At 34.6% G+C, this 19,723-nt stretch overlaps 2 protein-coding genes and 1 non-coding gene across 6 annotated transcripts; 2 read left to right on the forward strand and 1 right to left on the reverse strand.

Annotated features, from left to right (window-relative positions):
* Window positions 1-5,817: 5,817 nt before the first annotated feature.
* On the reverse strand, window positions 5,818-5,891 carry TRNAV-CAC. Its single transcript has one exon. It is a non-coding gene; the product is annotated as a tRNA-Val (tRNA).
* Window positions 5,892-6,281: 390 nt separating this feature from the next.
* LOC109149512 (F-box protein FBW2-like) lies at window positions 6,282-8,903 on the forward strand. Of its 4 annotated transcripts, none has more exons than XM_019297311.1 (3): window positions 6,282-6,513; window positions 7,561-7,865; window positions 8,123-8,903. In XM_019297311.1, the coding sequence occupies exons 2-3, from the start codon at window positions 7,561-7,563 to the stop codon at window positions 8,727-8,729; spliced, it is 912 nt and encodes a 303-aa protein (XP_019152856.1). In that variant the 5' UTR covers window positions 6,282-6,513; the 3' UTR covers window positions 8,730-8,903. The 4 variants fall into 4 exon arrangements, with proteins under 4 accessions (XP_019152856.1, XP_019152854.1, XP_019152855.1 ...); XM_019297309.1 differs by having other exon boundaries at window positions 6,286-6,734; XM_019297310.1 differs by lacking the exon at window positions 6,282-6,513 and adding an exon at window positions 6,525-6,625.
* A 5,733-nt stretch (window positions 8,904-14,636) lies between these two features.
* LOC109149662 (purine permease 3-like) lies at window positions 14,637-16,646 on the forward strand. The gene is made up of 2 exons (XM_019297575.1): window positions 14,637-15,381; window positions 16,068-16,646. Exons 1-2 carry the CDS (start codon window positions 14,674-14,676, stop codon window positions 16,410-16,412), a joined length of 1,053 nt encoding a protein of 350 aa, XP_019153120.1. The 5' UTR covers window positions 14,637-14,673; the 3' UTR covers window positions 16,413-16,646.
* Window positions 16,647-19,723: the final 3,077 nt, after the last annotated feature.

Here is a 19,723-nt window from a genome sequence, read left to right on the forward strand (position 1 = left end):
GTGGCCACGTGCCGACATAGCGAAATAAACCGCCATTTGTGGCAGCACTTAGGAAATTCCGGAAAGTTCATTTTTAAAACAATTACGGTATTAATTAGGATTGGTTGGCATTCCAAGATCGCAATAGTTAATCTTTTCAATTTATATATGATGTGATAATATTATAATGCTTTGGAAACCACCCTAGTTGATTGCTAAAATCGAATCAACAGATCAATTACAGAGAGGGGATTCGATTTGGTTTATTGGATTATTAATATATTATGATATGATTTTGTAATTAATAAACATAAGTACATGGTATATGATGAGTAGTCGATATTTAAATCCGATTGGACCACCTAGATTCAGTTGAACCACCTAAACCACCTCATAACCCTAAATAAATGTCTTATTTTTTTTTTTTGAAAGATAAATAAATGTCTTATTAATTGTCCATAAAACTCCAATTGTTACACATCTATTTTGTAACCCTTCAAATTAAATCTCTCATAAACCACTTAAACGTCCTATTAAATTCCCACTAATACCTAGTTACTAATCCACCATTCTACCACCTATTATCTTAACTATAATAAAACTATATGGTTTGGAAAGTAATTAATATTATAATTATTATTTTGGTGAGTAATTATTATTGCAATTATTATCTCTATTCTTATTATTATTAATATAAAATAGCCATAACATCCTTTACTATTAAAAACACACACACACACACACACACACAACAACAACAACAACAACAACAACATTTGAAAAATAAAATAGCTATTTTTTTCTCCCCCATAACAAAGGGTTACATTTATTTTAAATTTACTCATACAAAATTTAAAATTTACTTTCTAAATGTAATTATCTTAGTTATTATTCGTATTGTGAAAATTATAATATAGATGAAATACAATTAAGAATAAATCAATGTAATTATGTAAATTCTCTCTATAAGTTTATTTGAATATGTACATAATTAGAGATTATATTAACCATACAAAATTTTAATTGTAATTTTGTATTCTATAAAAATAATAAATACTTGACTAATGGAAGCTCAACAATATTATTATATTAAACAATTTAAAATATTTTTATTTTTGCTATTTTTTTATTTATATTTATAATAACATTATTTTTTTTCCATGCATCGCGCAGGTGAATTACTAGTTACCCATAAAGGCCTAATAAATCCCTATTAATTCCCCAACGACTAGCTCTCACTCCCTTGTTATAAAATGGTTCAAAGAACAGGAAAGGGGGGATTCATCTTCATCACACCACTCTTCCATGCAAGAAGACTCTTCCTCACACCACTCTTCCGAAGACTCCAACACTCTAGATAGACAAGAAGGCTCTATCTTATACCACAAGAAGCATACCCCATCTCTATGTATCAGAGTAGCATTATTCCTACGAAAGTATGTACAGGCTATCCTACAAATTAAAAGCAAATATAGTGAAATTCATAGCTACTTATTTTTCTACTTATCTTTCTGCATTCTTTTCCGGTGAATCCACCAACTACCGGTTGTGTTGGACCTCTGTGGGTTTCTCAAAAATCCTAAAATCATGGTCACTATTTGGGTCTTGTTAATTTCAATCCACGACTTTCAAAACTAACAATTGAGTACTCTACATATTCAATTTTGGTCCATATGGTCAAATTGCCGACGAAAAGTGGCTGAAAATTTTTAATAGATAAAATCTTTGAGAAAAATTTAGTCATTTCCTCACCCTCTTTTCTTCTTCTCCGTTTCTTCTCTTCCCTACGCCGAAACACCTCCATCAAAACCCGTTGAACCTCAACCGAAGATCATTTAGTCCAATTGTGGTCATAAACATGTCGAATGTTCATATCAGTCAAAAAATAACTACATATTTCTTTCACCGATCAATTATAGAACCTCAAAATACTTGCATTTTCAAGTTCGCATCCAAGATACTTGGTTAAGTTGAAAACACCCATATCATTTCATTGTACTTAATAACAAGTTTTTTTATTTAATTCCATTTCGGGGAGTAACTCATACACGAAAAGATTAAGTACTCATTAATAATTTGTTTAATAAGAGTGTTTGGTACAAAATCATTTGAAAACTTTCTGGTGACATGCACTATGCATTATGGGGGTCATGTGGCATAGTTCACGTGGTGTTGGATGGAAATCGATGACAAATCCTATTGCCAACTAATCCTATTTAATTAATAGTAATTTATATGTTAATCTTGATTTTCATTCCCTATTGGTTGTCGATATCTTTTGCCTTTGCCGTATATATGTACCCTATCATTTTGGGAAAATATAATGGTATTTTATAATTCTTCTCCCAAAAGGTTGAATCTCTAACCTTAAGGGCCTCCACACCCTGCCCCAACAGAACATTTGAGATGATATAAATCGGGTCGTTATATCGTGCACCGCGGTGCATAATCGATTATGCACTGCTCGTCAGACATTACAGTGTGTCTAAACCGACACTAGCTCACGTATTATTTTTATATTATCAAATGAAAGTACAGTTATATCAAAATGATACTGTAATTGTGGTGAAATGACATAACAGTATATATAAAATGAAATTGAATAACATTTCACAATTTGAGTGTATATTGTACAATAAAGCTGTAATTATATTCAAATGATCATGTAGTTGTGTTTTAATGAAATTATAGTGTATATAAAATAAAATTAAATAACATTTTCACATATTTGAGTGTATAAATATTGAATGAAACTGTAGTTATATCGAAATGAAACTGTAGTTGTGTTGAACTGAAACTGCAGTGTATACAAAATGAAACTGAAGAACAAAGTTATTTTTTGTGAAGATTCTATTTCTTTTCATTAAATAAAACGACGTCTTTTTGACAGTATCGGTTTAGACACACTGTAGTGTCTGACGCGCGGTGCATAATCGATTTTGCACCGCGGTGCACAATATAATTTGCCATATAAATCACGGTGATCAATGGTTCAGCGGACAGGCCGTACCAAATGGTGCACAAAGAATTTGTCAACTTTAGACATAATTCTCACATTGCGTATTTTATAAAATTCTACATATATTGCATGTGTATGCACCTATATAGCAAATAAGGTTTTTTTTCATTGATCTATTGGAAAGCACAATCATTATTAAAATGTGCACTAAGGTAAAGCAAATAAGTTTTTTTTTTTATTTTTTTTTATTTTTGTGTTTTTACACATAATATTATATTTTCATTGATCAATTGAAAAGTCTACCGTCATTACCCTTTCAAATTGTTTATTTGTTAGCTCAGGAATCTGTCTATTAATGGTAATAGTACTTTTTTTTTTTTTATATATATATAAAATTGTAATATATAAGCTGACGAATTAATGGCTGCTTTGGGAGCCGATTTTATCATATTAAATATTGTCACAAATCACCTTATCCCACATGCATACATTTTGGCTTGATACCAAATTACGTGGACTAAAGACAGCTCCGTTTCACATATGTTTCAGGTTTGTGTCATTGGCGGCGCTGAGATTTGAGAAGGCCGCCGCCTTAAACTCCACCGACTTATGCCCGCCGTCTCGCTTGTATAGTCGGCGACTCGGCGTACGATGTGTACATGAAAGTTGATGGCGGTGGTTTAATTTAGTAAAACGGATAATCATTTCTTCAAATGAATTTATTTAAGATTGATGAATTGGAATTAGAAACGTGAAAATATTGTTTTTCACTAATTAAGGTTGTTTTTCAAATGTTAGGCACTCTTAAACAGCTGTATAATATAAGGTATTAGTCAATTCTAAACACTTTAAGTCGTGTAATTATTAGATATATTTATGAACACATGCATCATATTAAATTCTATAAGTTGGTATATTTGATATTTTAATTTGCATATAACATCTAATATTATATTTTCATTACCGTTAAACTTATCTAAATTTAGTTCGAGTTATGCTGACAGAAAAACTAATAGACTGCAAAAAAATTGGTTCAGAACACATTAACATATATAACACATTCCGTAACATTTATAAGAGTCGAACCAATTAAGCTAAGTAACTTTTTTTTTTTTTTTTTGAATAAAGCTAAGTAACTTATATTGCTTGATCCTTTCAAAAAAAAAAAAAATCTTATATTGCTTGACATGTTACCATTCTTATGATAAAATCCAATTACTTTGACAAATCATAACTTTTTGTTTAAGTGTGAAAATAATTTAAATTATATATGTTGACTATTGTTAATCCAATAAGACAAATTTGATTCTTAATTTAAGTAGCTCATCTATTAACTAATATAATGCAAAATAATTATTTGCAAGCTATTACACAAGATAAAGGCATATAATAGCAACCTCATATATGATTTTTTGTAGGGTCCAATATGAGGTGGATGATAGAGAAGGAAAGAGAATGCATTTTGAACTCCTGCAAGATAGTAATTTTTTGTGGGCCCCAAGAGAGGGAAAAAACAGAGGAAAGACCGCTGATCATGCACATACATTGCTCAGCCAAGCTCTATTTTTTATTTTTTTTCTATGTCGAACAACTTTTTTTTCTCTCTTCTCTATCACTTCTCTCTCTCCTACTTGGCTTCTTAAATATTGTACAAAAAATTAACTGATGTAAATGCTTAAATACACATACACTCTAAAGTAATGATTACGAATTTTTGTAATTTTATAAATATAATAATTATTTTCATGTCATAGTATTTTTAAATTTAAGTTTAATTTCCATCACACCTTATGAATAATATCATTTTATTTATTTTATCATACCGGAGTGTCGACTATTGGAGTAAAGAATTTTGTTTTTTCTGTTGGCCCCTGCTTTAAAAGGAATGTTAAACAAAGAATCTATACTAAACCTTTAAAAAAAAAATTTTATCATATAAAATTTCGTGGATCTCAAGTATCTACCCAGAAAAAAATCATTTATATTATTATTAAAACGGATCAAGATAATAAAAATAAAATAAAATTATAGCATTATTGAAATGGTGGCATGCACGATGCATCTACGAATATAATCTCTTCAGTATTTTATTTTATAATTATTATTCTGTCACCGCAGGTTTCCTCGGTCAATAAATTAAAATCATTGCACTGAGATAGGTACATAGTCAAGTAAGTGAAACATGATTCTGATTCTTCTTAACACGTTATCTGTAGAACCTATCACATAAGGCACTTCTAGTGCGGTAATTTAATTACTTATTTTAAATGGTTTGCAATCTGTACAAAAGTAGATTTCATCACATGTCCGAACTCATACAGTGGTTACGGGTTCTCCTCATTACCAACAAATAAATTAGAATTATACATCAAGATTAATCGTGATAAGCACTTCTTCATATGTTTTAAAATTGTTACATTCTTAAAATTCGAATCAAGACACATTAAATAAGACGCACTTTATTTCATCCACATTCTATATGTATTTTACTTTATTTTTTGGCCGGTTAAATGAATTTTTAATGTATATGAAATGAATCAAATGCCATTAATCTTGAATTTATGGACCAACCTGCCAATTGTCAAAAATGGCAAGAGACGAGACTGGCCTTCGACTCTAGGAATCAAAAAAGAATTTGCCTACTTTCTATTTTAATATTTATTTATAATTATTGGTTTTTGGTCAACAATATATTATTACTGAAGAATTAAGTGTGATTTAATGATTCCTTTAACTATTTAACTATTTTATTTTATGGATTCCCAGCATATATTTTCATATTTGCATCTGATTCATACCTCAAAAAATTCATTTTCTAGTGAAATCGAAAATTAGAAAATTGAAAGCAAAAAATGCGTTTACATTAAAAAATTAGCAAGTGTCTGAGCCCGGGTTCGAACCGGGGACCTCTAGTGTGTGAGACTAGTGTGATAACCAACTACACCACCCAGACACGTTGTTAACAGTTCTTCATGAATCTCTCTAATACATTAACTCTGTCTGGCTTGGAGTTTTTTTTTTTTTGATAAAAGGCTTGGAGTTTTGGAAATTGGAATCATGATGAATTAGTAAAAAGCAAACAACTCTATATATCTGCCAGCTTTTAGAGAACAAAAAAGTACCAAATTCTCTGTTTCACCATCTTCTTTTACAAAATCACAACACAGTAAAAGGCTAAAAGCTCCACTGTAATTATTTGTTTTCATTTGCTGTTAATTCACACTCTAATCCCCACCAACTTCATCAGATGCACCCATAGGTCCATTGGGTTCTTTCTCTCTAGGAAATAGCACCAATAACTCCATCAGTCCATGAATGACTTCAAACATTTACTAAACTTGGGCCTCAATCTTCACCCACAAATTAAAGTTCCAAGAATCTTCATTCAATGAAAATACATGTTACCCCTTTTCCCTATACTTACCAAAGTTACAATCTTTTCTTTAATTTGGGTTGCCCAAATATCTTGTTGTTGCATGTGGGATCTGGGAAACAATTCAAGATTTTGATCTAAGTTCAATAAATCTACATTAATTTCACTCAAATGCCATAAACACACTGCTTAGCTTATAAAGGTTTCATTTTTATTGCTGTTCACATTTTACCTTACTATATATGCATAGAGGTGTGCATAGGATGCAGCTTTTTCATCTTGTCTTTACTGTTTACATTCCTGTGGCCCGGTAGGTAAGCTCAGTAAATATCTTTTATGAGAGTTTACCTTCTTCTACTCCCAATGTTTCTGGCGGATTAGTCGGTGGCTTTCTTTCTGCACCTCTACACCCAGGAACCAGTGGTTTGTGCTTTCTCTGGCCTTTAGTAACTCTATTTCCTTGTGATTTTTAGTCCATTTGGAGCTGTAATTTTGCTGGTTTTAGATTTCCCAATTCTTGATCTGTAATTGTGGTGTAGATCTTGGGGCTGTCTAGGGGAATTTGGTGAAATGCCCTTTGTTGTGTGGTTTTGCTTTGGCTTTTCTGGGCTTTTGTTCAATTGTTTTCTGGTATTGTGATTCTAAATGCAAAGGATTATTTTGTGCTTTTACATTCATGAAGACATCAACCCCATTCCATGCTGATGTTCAAGAATATGGTGCTGCAGATTCTGCAGTTCAGTTCTTTCATTGTTAATCAGTTTCTGTGGTAACTCATTTGCTGTTAATGATAGGTTTTAAGGGTTATAGTCACTTTTACACTATAGTTTCTGGATGCCATTTCTTTTTTGAGTGAACCCGCCTTATGATTCTAGTCGGCAAAGGACAACAAGAATGTAAATCAGTTTAGGTTGCGTATTTCTGGTGGGCTCAGGCCATGAAGGCCAATAGGCCGCTCTTGTTTGGAGTCGAACTTGTAATATTATGGTTATCAAGTCAATAGTCTGACTAGTTTGTCTGGGTTGCCCCACGGATGCCATTTCATTCATTACTGGAATTGATGAGTACATTATAGACCCCCCAACCCTTGTTTGGTCTTCTTGATTAGGGACTAAAATAATCTTGTTTGGTTCTCAAATGTTACATAAGGGAGTTTTTCTTGAGGATTCAATTCTTTGTGGTATGGGTTCTCAATTCATAGTAGTACTCGGTCTAATTTATATACGAATTGGCGTTGTTTTACCTTCAGATGGAGGTGGGGAGTACAAGATCCTGGGATGAACTGTTGCCCGATGCACTTGGGCTAATCTTCAAGAACCTGCCTCTCCAAGAATTGCTAACAGTAGTGCCCACGGTATGCAAATCGTGGGGCAAAGCCGTGATGGGGCCATACTGCTGGCAAGAGATTGACATTGAGGAATGGAGCAATCGCTCGGAGCCTGGGAGCGTGGAGAGAATGCTCCGAATGCTGATAGCGAGAAGCAATGGTTCCATTCACAAGCTCTGTGTCTCTGGCCTCCAAAACGAACCTGTTTTCTCCCTCATTGCAGAAAAGTAAGCACAATCTTGAACCCCACTTAAAGCCCTTTGATTTCCAAAAGCCTAAGCTTATAGTTAGATTATAGTAGCTTATGGGGTGAACCCATGACCTTTGGTCTGGCTCTGATACCAAATTGAAGCATGTGCTCCATCTCAACTAAAAGCCTAAGCTTATAATTGGATTGCACATTAATGGTTATATGCTGTACCATTCTAGATAGTCTTAGAATCATAAGATGTTATTGTAAGTCTGCCTCTGGTTTGGTTTGCAGTGCTCGTTCCTTGAGGATATTGTGCCTGCCCCAGAGCAACATGAGTGATTCCATCGTGGAGAAGATTGCTGGGAGCCTCTCGATGATAACGTTCTTGGACTTGAGCTATTGTTACAAAATCAGTGCACGTTCCTTGGAGGCTATTGGAAAGAACTGTAAACTGCTGGAAGGGTTGCGAAGAAATATGCATCCTCTGATCATGGAGGAAAGGCTCTCACAGGACAACGAGGAGGCTCATGCCATAGCCACTACAATGCCCAACCTCAAGCGTCTCGAGACAGCTTACCTGCGGTACATTAACACAATAGGCGCTCTAGAGATCATCCACAGCTGCCCTCAGCTCGAGTATCTGGACTTGAGGGGGTGCTGGCAAGTGAAGCTCGACGGGGAGTACCTGAAAGACAAGTTCCCGAAGTTGAAAGTTTTGGGACCTTACGTTGTGGATCGATACGAGAGGAACAATGACTATGAAGATTGGTCGGATTTTTCAGACTCTTTGTATGATTATGAGAGCTCGGATGATGAGAACAGGTTCGGTGAGCTGGAATTCAGATTCTATCAGCAGTTCAACGAGGATGCTACCAATGGTTGGCCTCCATCTCCTTAACCATAAACCATTATTGTCTTTTGGCACAAGAACTGTGTTTTGCCATTCAATGTGCTTGTTGATGTATATGTTTTCCTCCTTTGTTATCTTTAGATATATGCTCCTTGATAGAACTAAAACGTGTTGAGTGCAGCATCTATATATTTATATGATCAAGTAAGGTTTTCTATGAGCTATTTGGTTTTTATAGGTAAACACCTTTTTTTTTTTTTAGTACTACTGACTCTATTACAAGATAGTATTTGTTCTATACTTTCTTTATTTGCCAAGTACCTTATATTCATATGGCATGTAGTGACTCTCTCATATGGGAGGTCATGAGATCGAATCTCAGTGGAGGCAGTGTTGACTCTTTGTGCTTCAACAGGTTGAGAAAGTGTGTATGAACAGATACTATAATGTAATAAAGTCAGTAGTACTAAAAAAAAAACTACCACTTAGGTTCGATCCTGTGAGCCACAGAGGTACTTGGCAATTGCTCTACAAAAAGGTAAACCAAGCTCAAATTAAAAAATGCAACTTCCATGAAGAACTTTATGATTATCCGATCGACTTAATTGGGGTTGAAATAAGATAGGATGTCTCTCTCACCGTACTTAGTCATCCACAATCATATTTAACACTAATATAAGTCGAAATTGATAATAAAGTTATGGTGAACATAATTTGGAATTACTTGCCAAGCCAGCAACTTCCACCATTGAAAAGTTTGTGGGAAATCTAGTCAACTTTCATTTACATATGAAACTAATTTCACAACCTTTGTCATAGTTCCCAATCTCATCAGCCACCATTCTCAACCTTAATTTTCTAACTCAACTTTTTCCTCTATCTTCCGCTTAGTTTAGAAAGTAGAATGAAATCATTGTCGGATGCAAATATGCAATCATTATCCGTTTGTATCGGAGATAAGCGAAAATTAACAAATTGTTAAAAAGATTCAATCATGAAATATCTTTGCAAGAATCTGTTGGTTTTATGAATAGGCAGTCCATAAATAATCAACATAATTGGTCAAAAAGGGAACTCAAAAAATAGGATTTTTGAGAATAAAGAAATTGTCTCCATAATATTACATCACCCTCCAGCAAATAAACCACTCAATCCCTCTCTTCCCCATTTCTTTTCAACTTCTACACAAGTGAAAAATTGTGTTAATGACTCTCAACCAACCTTAGCTTATAGTTAAAATCTTTGATTTCACTTAATCAAAACTATCTATGATTTTTTCCTTTTAATTTTCTCTGTAAAATCAGCTCCATCAATTTTATTTACATTATATTGCTTGATGGATTTAATTAACTCAGGGTAACCCGAATTACTAAATCCTATAAATAAGAAAAGGGTAAATGGATAGATAAATATGCAAAATGAGTGTTGTAGGGTCGCGGGGACCAAATATTGTATTAAATAACGATTGCCGAGCTATTACAAGATAATGTACTTGGTGAGCTGTCGTAGGCTCCCAAATTAAAACCTTACAAACGTAGTAGCGGGAGTAAGGATCGATCCCACGAGGAGTAACTAGTTTAACTTTTGTGCTCAAATTAAAGGTAGGGGGGTTTGGAATATATCGAGAATAAATATTAAATAAAAGAGAATTTAAATAAACAAGAAATTTAATTGAACGAATAAAGCAATGAAAATGATATATCGAAAACACTTATAATAAGAAACCTTGGTTAGTAAAGATCCACCACCGGAATTCAACACTGATCATTGATTAATAAAGTAATTAATATGCAATTGAATATTTGTCGTGAAATTATTTCATTTCTGTTTTCCCTTAGTTGTAGGTAAATAAAGCACAAGCGGTTTAATTACCCCTAACTACTAAATAATCTAAGACAAGCGCTATAGATTTAATTTAATAGCAGCAATAGGAACTAGGAAAACCGACAAACTAAATAACACAAGCACAAGCGGTTGCATTTAATTTAGGAAAATATTCTACTCGAGACCAATTATCACTAAGCCGTCAATAATTAACCCAGTTGCTACTGAATATTAGAATAATTTGTAGCACAACATTATCTAATATAGCAAATAATTATATCAAATAAATAACTAGTAGGCCTCCCTAGCAATTAAATGATACAACTATTCAAATAATTTAGAAGAATATTTAATACTCAAATGCATAAAAATATATATAATAGAAATAAATAAATAACCTTACAGTGTAATGAACTCCGAGGCTTCTATTCACTAAACCAAACTAGAAATTAGTCGCGAATGGACATTGATAACAACCTTAAAGAATATTCGAGAGGGGAAGAATGGACGTGAAATTGTGTCCCAACAACATAATTCATCTTACTATTTATACATGTTTCTAAGCATTTTCCTTCCACTAATTTCCTATGTTTGCGCCATGATGCCGAAATGGTCTTCCGGACAATTGCACGCCATTTCCTCCTTCTTCGCCCTTGAAAATTCTTCACGCCACAAAAAAAGGAAGACAAAATATATGTTTCATTGGTTGTTCAATGCTTTGGAAATTAAAGTGAATGTGGGCCACTTAAATAATATATAATATATAGATATACATGTATAATGCATATATATACATATAGTAGTACATAATATATATGTATATATAAGTATAGTACGTAATATGTATTATATATTATATATTATATATTATATATTATATATTATATATTATATATAAAAAAAACTAATTATTAGATAATATTAAATAACTAATGCAAAATTATTATAAAGATGTATCTAAAATATGAGTGTAAAATGTGTCCATCAGTAGGGGTGTGCAAATTTCGGAGAAATTTCGGTTAACCGACCGAACCGACGAAATTCGGTTAACCGTTTTCGAACCGAAATATTTCGGTTCGGTTAATGGTTAAAGGTTTTCCCAAAATTCGGTTAACGGTTAATTCGGTTCGAAAGTGTCGGTTAACCGAATTAACCGAATGGTTAACCGAATTTTAGAATATATATATAATATATAATATATTAAATATTAAATATATAATTACTAAAATCATAAATAGTCAAAATGTCAAATAGAATAAATAATAATATGAATTTATTATGATATGTATTTTATTTTAATTGGAATTATTATTTTATGAATTATTTTATGGATTTTAAATTTTAGGGTTAAAAATTTCGGTTAATCGGTTAACCGACCGATTAACCGAAAAAAAGTTCGGTTCGGTCAATTCGGTAGAGTAAATTTCGGTTCGGTTAACGGTTAAAGCAAAAAAAAATTCGGTTCGGTTAAAACGGTTCGATTAACCGAATGAACACTTTAGGACTGCTATTACAATAGTAGTACTGCTATTACAATAGTAGTTTAGGACTAAAGTATATAAGGGTTGTCTTAATGAGACAATTCAAGAAGAAAACTTTTTATACACAAAATGAACCCCCTAACCGCCCCCTAATGCGGTGGTAGCGATTACAACCTCCTTTGACCACGTCAAGTCCCGAGACCGGACCTATGGATTGACCGGCCGAGCCCTCATGGCCGAGGCCTCGTAGCCGAGCCCTCATAGCCAAGGCCTAGTAGTCGAGCCCTCATAGCCGAATTCACATGGCTGAGGCCTCATAGCCGAACCCTCATGACCGAGGCTCCATGCCCGAGCCCTCATCGCCAAGGCCTCTCCCTAGGGCGGTCCGGTCCAGCCATCCGGTCAAGCACGGGACCCAACCTCGAAGCCCCGAGTTTCCTCGAATTCTCCTTAATCTGTCTTCTCGGATCAATTTGTTCCATTTCTAATATATATATATATATATATATATATATATATATATATATATCATTGCTTATGAAAAATTCTTGTAGTTTAAAATTGCGAATTAAACTCCTAAAGCTAGCTTAGACAACCGGCCGGTACAATAGTGGAAATTCTTTATTCCAAAGATCAGATTTGGAGTACTTTTGTGTAACTTGCCTAAGTAACAAGCCCACTAGTCCTGATGTAGCAAAAATGAGTGATGGTGAGTGTACAGGTGTGTTATGTCGTCCTCAGGGGATTGGGGAATATGGCACGCAATATGCAATCACAATGAACTAGACACTAGCATAAGGAAATCATCAAGAAGCTAAGCAAACTACAAGTTTAAGGAAATGATAATACTAGCACATATACACAAAGATAAACACAAAATAAAGAAATATGACTCAAGCTAGGGAGCATTATCATCTAGATGCATAGCACAACCTAAGGATTGGGGAAAATCACACAACCAAGGAATAGAGGGGATGCACGTAGGAATCCTAGTCTATAAGTCACTCATGTGAGCAAATTAGCTAGGATTAGAACAAGGAATTGCCCACTCTCGTGGTGAATCAACTCCAAGTTCTTCAAGAACACAAAGCATCTAAAACCCCCAATTTCCCCCATTTTCATAGGAAAAATCGGGTTTATGCAAGGAATGGCTTGGAATCTTGACCCAACTCTCATTGAGGCCAATAATCCTCCAAAACATGTCAATGAATGTTGTACACCAAGCATTAACAAAATACAAACACAAATCCTTCATAAACTCAAGAACCCTAGGTTAGAGTTCTTCCCCTTTTTGCAATAATCACAAATCAAGCATCAAGATAGATAATACAACCCTAACTCAAGTCCATAAACTAACTACTCATGATTAAATAACATAAAGAACACAAAAGCATAAGTAACAAACATAAATCTTGCAAAAGAAAGGGATAAAAGGAAGGAAAGCTTCTCTATTGAAAATGGATGGTAGAATCTTGAAATCCAAGTGTAGATCCTTCAATACAAGCTTTAAATATGATAAAGAACCTAAATCTACACCTAATCTAATACTAAAATATGAAAAGAAAGAGTAGAAAATAGTTAGGGTTCGAATGGGGTTCAAAACCGAGTAAAAATGAGTGAAAACTCAGCTAAAATAGAGCAGAGACGAGGGGCTCGACGCGTCGAGAATTTACAGATTGCAAAACGCGATCACACTGCCCAGATTCGACGCGTCGAGAAAATTCTCGACGCGTCGAGTGCTTCTCTGCAATGCAACTCCGACTTGTAGGCTGATTTTGACCACTTTATGCTCAGAATTAGGCTTCGATGTCTTCATGAAAGTTGTAGCTCTTCGAGTCTTCTTTCCAATGGAGAAAAAATCACTGCATTTGGACATTTCTAGGCCGAGATATGGTCCAAAAACTAAGGTATCGACGTGCAGGTCGGGAATTTCAATTCCATGAGTTTTTGCTTCTCTTTTGCTTTGGTTTGCCCAAATGATTAAGACCATTGAATACACCACTCTTAGGCTTCCTTGGAAGTGTTTTGTCCATCATCTTAGCTTCTCCTTGGCTCCCATGAACCCTAAATGTATCCATAATGCTCCACTTGACTCCAATGTCCTTCAAAATGCATGAAATTATTCATTTTTGCTTCCAAAGCTTTTCAAACCAAATTCCTTGCAAAATAACACAAATTAGTCCTAATCTAATGAAATTTGGAATGATCTATAAACAAAATGGCTTAGTGAAAGGAGCAAAAATATAGACAAATAAGCGCTTATCAAGTCCACTACCTATTACTTGGCGGCAAATTATATTGTGGACTATAGTATACATTGCGTGATGAATCAATAATAGATAAATGTTTAATACTGTAGGCTATAATATATATTGCATAATTGTGTAATGACTGCGAACTTCTCCGTAAATCATAATATAGAATAAAATCAAATCATCCCATTTTCGAACAATATAATGTCTTCATTATATTGAGCAAACAAAAAAAATGTTTGGCCCCTAGTGCCTTAAACCACACTTACACACAAATATCTTCAATCATTCGAGTAAAGAACTTCCACTCAATTGAATTTTCTAAAAAATGAGTTGCCCAAAAATTAAAGCAATAAATGTATATAGCAACCCCACTGCCCACTTACCACTTGCCTAAAACCAATAAAGGCTACATATCTTAAAAATCTTGAAGATATGAAGAAGATGAAGTTCCTATCATTCAAAGCACTAGTCATCATCATAAACTGTGTTTTCTTGGCCGTCGGTCAGATCGGCGGCGTAATTCTGATCAGGCTTTACTTCCTGCACGGAGGCAAACGGAAATGGCTGTCTTCATGTTTGCTCACCGCCGGTTTCCCGTGCCTGCTCGTCCCCATCTTCATTTCCTACGCCAGAAACCAGGCGAAGGCGGCGGCGAATCGCCGCCGCGTTTTGGTGACGCCATGGCTGTTCATGTCGAGCGCTTTTCTGGGTCTTCTTCTCGGCGTCGACAGCTATCTCTACACCTTCGGGATGTCGTACCTTCCGGTGTCCATTTCGTCGCTGCTAAGCTCGACGCAGCTGGCGTTCACGGCGGTGTTCGCGTATTTTATCGTGAAGCATAAGCTGACGCATTACTCCGTCAACGCGGTGGTTCTGATGACGTTTGGGTCCGTCGTTCTGGGGCTGCACATGGCCGGAGATCGGCCGGAGGGGGAGTCGGACCGGAGCTACACGCTGGGGTTCTTCATGACGATCGCCGGCGCGGCGCTGCATGGGTTCATCATGGCGGGAGTGGAGTATGCGCATGTGCATGCTGGCGTTCCTGTCACTAATGGTCTTCTCATGCAAGTTCAGTTCATAATTTCCATGTTTTCTGCTCTGTTTTGCACTGTCGCCATGATTATCAACAAAGATTTCCAGGTACGTGAGTAATAATTAACTTCAACTCTATGTGCATGCAAGATTCGCAGCATAATAGCTCGCATGTGCAGCTTAACAAGTTGTAGAAATGAAATTTATCACAAAAGATTAATAGAATTTTAACGGGGTAGTCTAGGAGTAATATCTCAAAATGAAGGAGCTCATTATGCACAACAAAAGTCTAACATCTATTGATTACTTGAGTCACCATAATTCACAAATTGTCAGGTCATGCGGAGGCGCCTAAGGTACGGTGGGCAATTCCACCTTTATCACAAGATTCACTGCAAGAAAACTCTTAAGAAAATGAAAATCGAACTTAAAATTTTGTAATTACTAAATTAATTATGCTAGTAATTTGGTTGAGCAATGTTGCCCTCACCCTATTTTGGGAGACAAGCAGGTAACCACCACCCGAGAATATGCACCGGGTGCACTTCACATTGTGACTTTAGTCAGCGAAGAACTATAAAGAGATAGCTAGCTTAGATTACTCATAGCTGACTCACTAAAACTAAGAATGTCAATAAGTTATTTTCACGAATAGTTAAATTTAAAATCAGCAGTTACCCTATCTGTCCAACTTGATTGAAGTTGCCAGATTTCTAGCTTGGTACATACTATTGTCTATTGCTTAATTTCTCTAGAAGTACTTAATTAATTATGCATGAAATTCATTAATGCAGGCAATCTCAAAGGAGGCCAGAGAATTCGATCTCGGAACGGAGAAGTATTACATGATAGTGGGATTTGCAGCCATAGCACTGCAGCTAATGGTTATGGGGAGCCTTGGGGTGATCTTCAGTTCCTCAGCTCTATTGCTGGGGATTTTCACTTCGCTTTTAGTTGCAGTCCAACAGGTTTTCTCTGTGATCTTCTTGCCGGAAAGCTTCAGTGCAGATAAGCTTTTGTCCTTAGCCATTTGCATCTGGGGTTTCGCCTCCTACTTCTATGGAGATTACAAGACTGCCCGGAAAAAGCCGCCACCGCCGCCGGTGACCGGAGATGACGAAGAGCACCAAGAAGTTTGATCGACTTATCACCGGAATCTATGGAGTTTAGGAGCATTCTCGATAAGTTGTATGTGTTATTTTAATTAGGAGGGAAATGGCTCAGAAATCCCACCTTTAAGTTGTAATGTATCATTCATTGTGTCATTTTTTTTAGTTGAAAGGTACTTAATCCCTCCCAATAAGTTGTTATTAGGGGTTATGTAAGCTAAATTTAATGAATTTTAAATTTAATTTGGTTATTGTTAAACTCAATTTGAGTAGTTTGGGTAACAAATCGAGTCAAGCTGAATTTGAGTTTTTTAAAAATATAAAATTCGAGCTTAATCAAATTGAGAAGTTAATGACTGATTTAGTTCATTGACTATAGCTAAATAATTGACTTGGTCATCGATTATCATCCTTATCAAATTAAGTTATTAACTTTAAAAATCTTACTTAATTTCGTCATTCGTTATCATTCTATGACTTAAATTGGCGAAAGAACTAGCACAAAACTCAACGAGTTGGCTCAATAGACATCCCTAGCTGGATGATAGTGAGATTGTTTGCAAATAAGATTTTTGAGCACAATTTTTTAGATTTAGAAAAAAAATAAGTGAATTACATGGGCTGCAAGCTTGCAATGTTGTAAAATCACAATCAATGTCACTGCTCTAATTGATTATTCAGAAGGTGGATCATTTGTTTCTTTTTCTTTTTTAGTATTTTCCCTATCACTAATTCTAGCCACATAAAAACGTTTTAAAATGGGTGAGAACTGTAGGATCTCCTAGAAAACATCAATTTCTCCATCTTGTGGATGTATTTAAAAGGGAAAAAATAAAAAAGAGAAAAAAAAAAACATTAAACTTTACCAATGTGGAGCACACACTTTAGAGATATTGGAAATACTATAACGTAAAGAATGATTATTGCTTTAAAATATAATACTCTGCAAAAGTTAAGATAAGATTGGGATTGTATTTGGGGAACTTTTTTTTTTTTTTTTTTTTTTTTTTTTAAATATGTGGAACTACTATGGATGCGTAGGAGTTAAGAATATATAGCACTTTCGAGAAGCGGGTGATCAAAGTTTTTCGTAAATCAAATAATATATAAAATATTTTCTTTTTTTCGTTTTATTTTACAGGTATGATTCAATTAATGAAACTTGATTGAAGCTATTTATAATTTTATTTTTATAATAATAAATTTAATATTAATATATAAAATTTATATTTAAAAATTATATTAAAAATATTATTAAATAATGGTTACAACTTACCTTCATGACCCAAAAGATAAACTCCACTCATCTAGTATCAATATTTCCATCTCTATGCTGCGAGATGTACATGTACCAATACAAACACAATCGTTATATCGTGCACCAGGGCGCACAACGTCTGTTCATTTCTATTCAAATATAAAAGATTACATTGAACCACTAAAGTGATAATTTCCAAAAAAATAGCTATAAATGAGAGGCCAAAATCGTTTTTACATTACTTATTACAAAACAGGGTCGTTTTATTTGAGCGGGAATTATTTACCAAATTTTTTTTCCCAAGGGATGTGGCTTTTTATATAGTAAGATATAGGGAAGGGTTCAGGTGCGGGGATGGCTTCCCGTGCGGTTGTGCGGTTGGACACACCTTAATCATTAACATGACGCATCTTAAATACACAAATCACCACGCACCTTAAGTTCACAAACAAAGCACCTTAAGAACACAAGTCACTCACCTTAAGTACAAAACCCAAGTACATTAAGCACAGAATAAAGCACTTTGAGCACAAAACTCACACACTTAAGATTTTAAAATGTCTCACATTAAGCACAAAACCCACGCACATTAAGTACAAAACCCACGCACATTAAGCACAAAACCCATGCACTTCAAGTATTAACTCACAGACCTTAAGTTTCAACAACTACTGACATTAATCACTAACCTCACACACATTAAGCACAAACCATACACACATTAAGCACAAATCATACGCACCTTAAGCCAAAAGCCCACACTTTAAGTTTTAACAACAACTACTCACATTAAGCATAACCCCACGCACATTAAGCACAAAAAACACGCACCTTACGCACAAGACTCACGCATCTTATATACAAAACTCACGCACATTAATCACAGAATCGCTCACCTTAATTTTGACCTATATGCAAAAATTACAAAATTGTCACCGCGTTTTTTTTTTAATTTTGGTAATCTTGGACGTTGATTTAAGCGAGATGAATTGACCCAGATTAAACCGCATAATCGCACCAGAACCTAATTCTATATATATATATATATATATATATATATATATATATATATATATATATATATATATATATATATATAGGGAAGGGATCAGGTGCATTTGTTGCTTCTCGTGCGGATGTCGCGGTGGATTAATGTGCGTCATGTTAATATGCGTGAGTTTTGTACTTAATGTGCCTGAGTATTGTGTTTAATGTGCGTGAGATTTGTGCTTAATGTGCGTGCGTATTTCAGAATTACGAGCTCAGAAGGAAGCAGAACAGAAACTCACGCACATTAACGCCCAAGCTTCTTGTTACTTCTTCTTTCAATTTGGCCATGGATTCTGGATTATCAGCTACTTTCAGTGCAGTTGAATGTTTATATAAATGACGCACGCACAGTAAAATTTGCACAGCAGCTAAGGGTGGATTTCTGTTGTATTATTCCCATAATTTTTAACCACCATAGCTCGTCTCCGCATCATCATCATCAGGGAGGGGGCAAATGGCTACTAGAGATGAGGAAGAAGCTGACATCAATATTTTCTACTGCATTTTACACATTCACGCACATTAAGTACAAATTTCAGGCACATTAAGCACAACACTCACGCACATTGAGTACAAATCTCACGTACATTAATCCACCGCACATCCGCACGGGAACCTTTATATATATATATATATATATATATATATATATATATATATATATATATATATTACTTGTATTTTATGTGTATTGTCTAATGTTAGATTATGTGTATTATGCTTGGAGTTCATGTGTATTTTATTATACACTTTTGTATATCCGAAATATAGATTTTTTTTTTTTAATTAACGATAGAAATGGAAAACGGCGTCATTTTGACTAGAGCACACAATACAAATTATATTGTGCAGCCTGGTGCACAATATAATTTGCCATACAAACAATATTGGGCTAGCCCAGCTCGCAACCCAATCTGAATATATCACTAAAAACCATTACAACCATTAGCCTAATACCTTTTAGCCCAATTTGAAAAATTATATTGTGAACCCCATATTCCGATGCGAACTATGAATAAATTTTCTTTTTCAA

Source organism: Ipomoea nil, unplaced genomic scaffold (assembly GCF_001879475.1).
Source record: "Ipomoea nil cultivar Tokyo-kokei standard unplaced genomic scaffold, Asagao_1.1 scaffold2159, whole genome shotgun sequence".
NCBI lineage: Eukaryota > Viridiplantae > Streptophyta > Magnoliopsida > Solanales > Convolvulaceae > Ipomoea > Ipomoea nil.

Excerpts from the sequence above, each read along its gene's own strand:
- LOC109149512 (XM_019297311.1), top strand. The coding sequence starts at position 7,561 with ATGGAGGTGGGGAGTACAAGATCCTGGGATGAACTGTTGCCCGATGCA. Across the intron at positions 7,866-8,122 it reads TTCTCCCTCATTGCAGAAAA|TGCTCGTTCCTTGAGGATAT; the intron begins GTAAGCACAATC and ends TTTGGTTTGCAG.
- LOC109149662 (XM_019297575.1), top strand. The coding sequence starts at position 14,674 with ATGAAGAAGATGAAGTTCCTATCATTCAAAGCACTAGTCATCATCATA. Across the intron at positions 15,382-16,067 it reads TTATCAACAAAGATTTCCAG|GCAATCTCAAAGGAGGCCAG; the intron begins GTACGTGAGTAA and ends TCATTAATGCAG.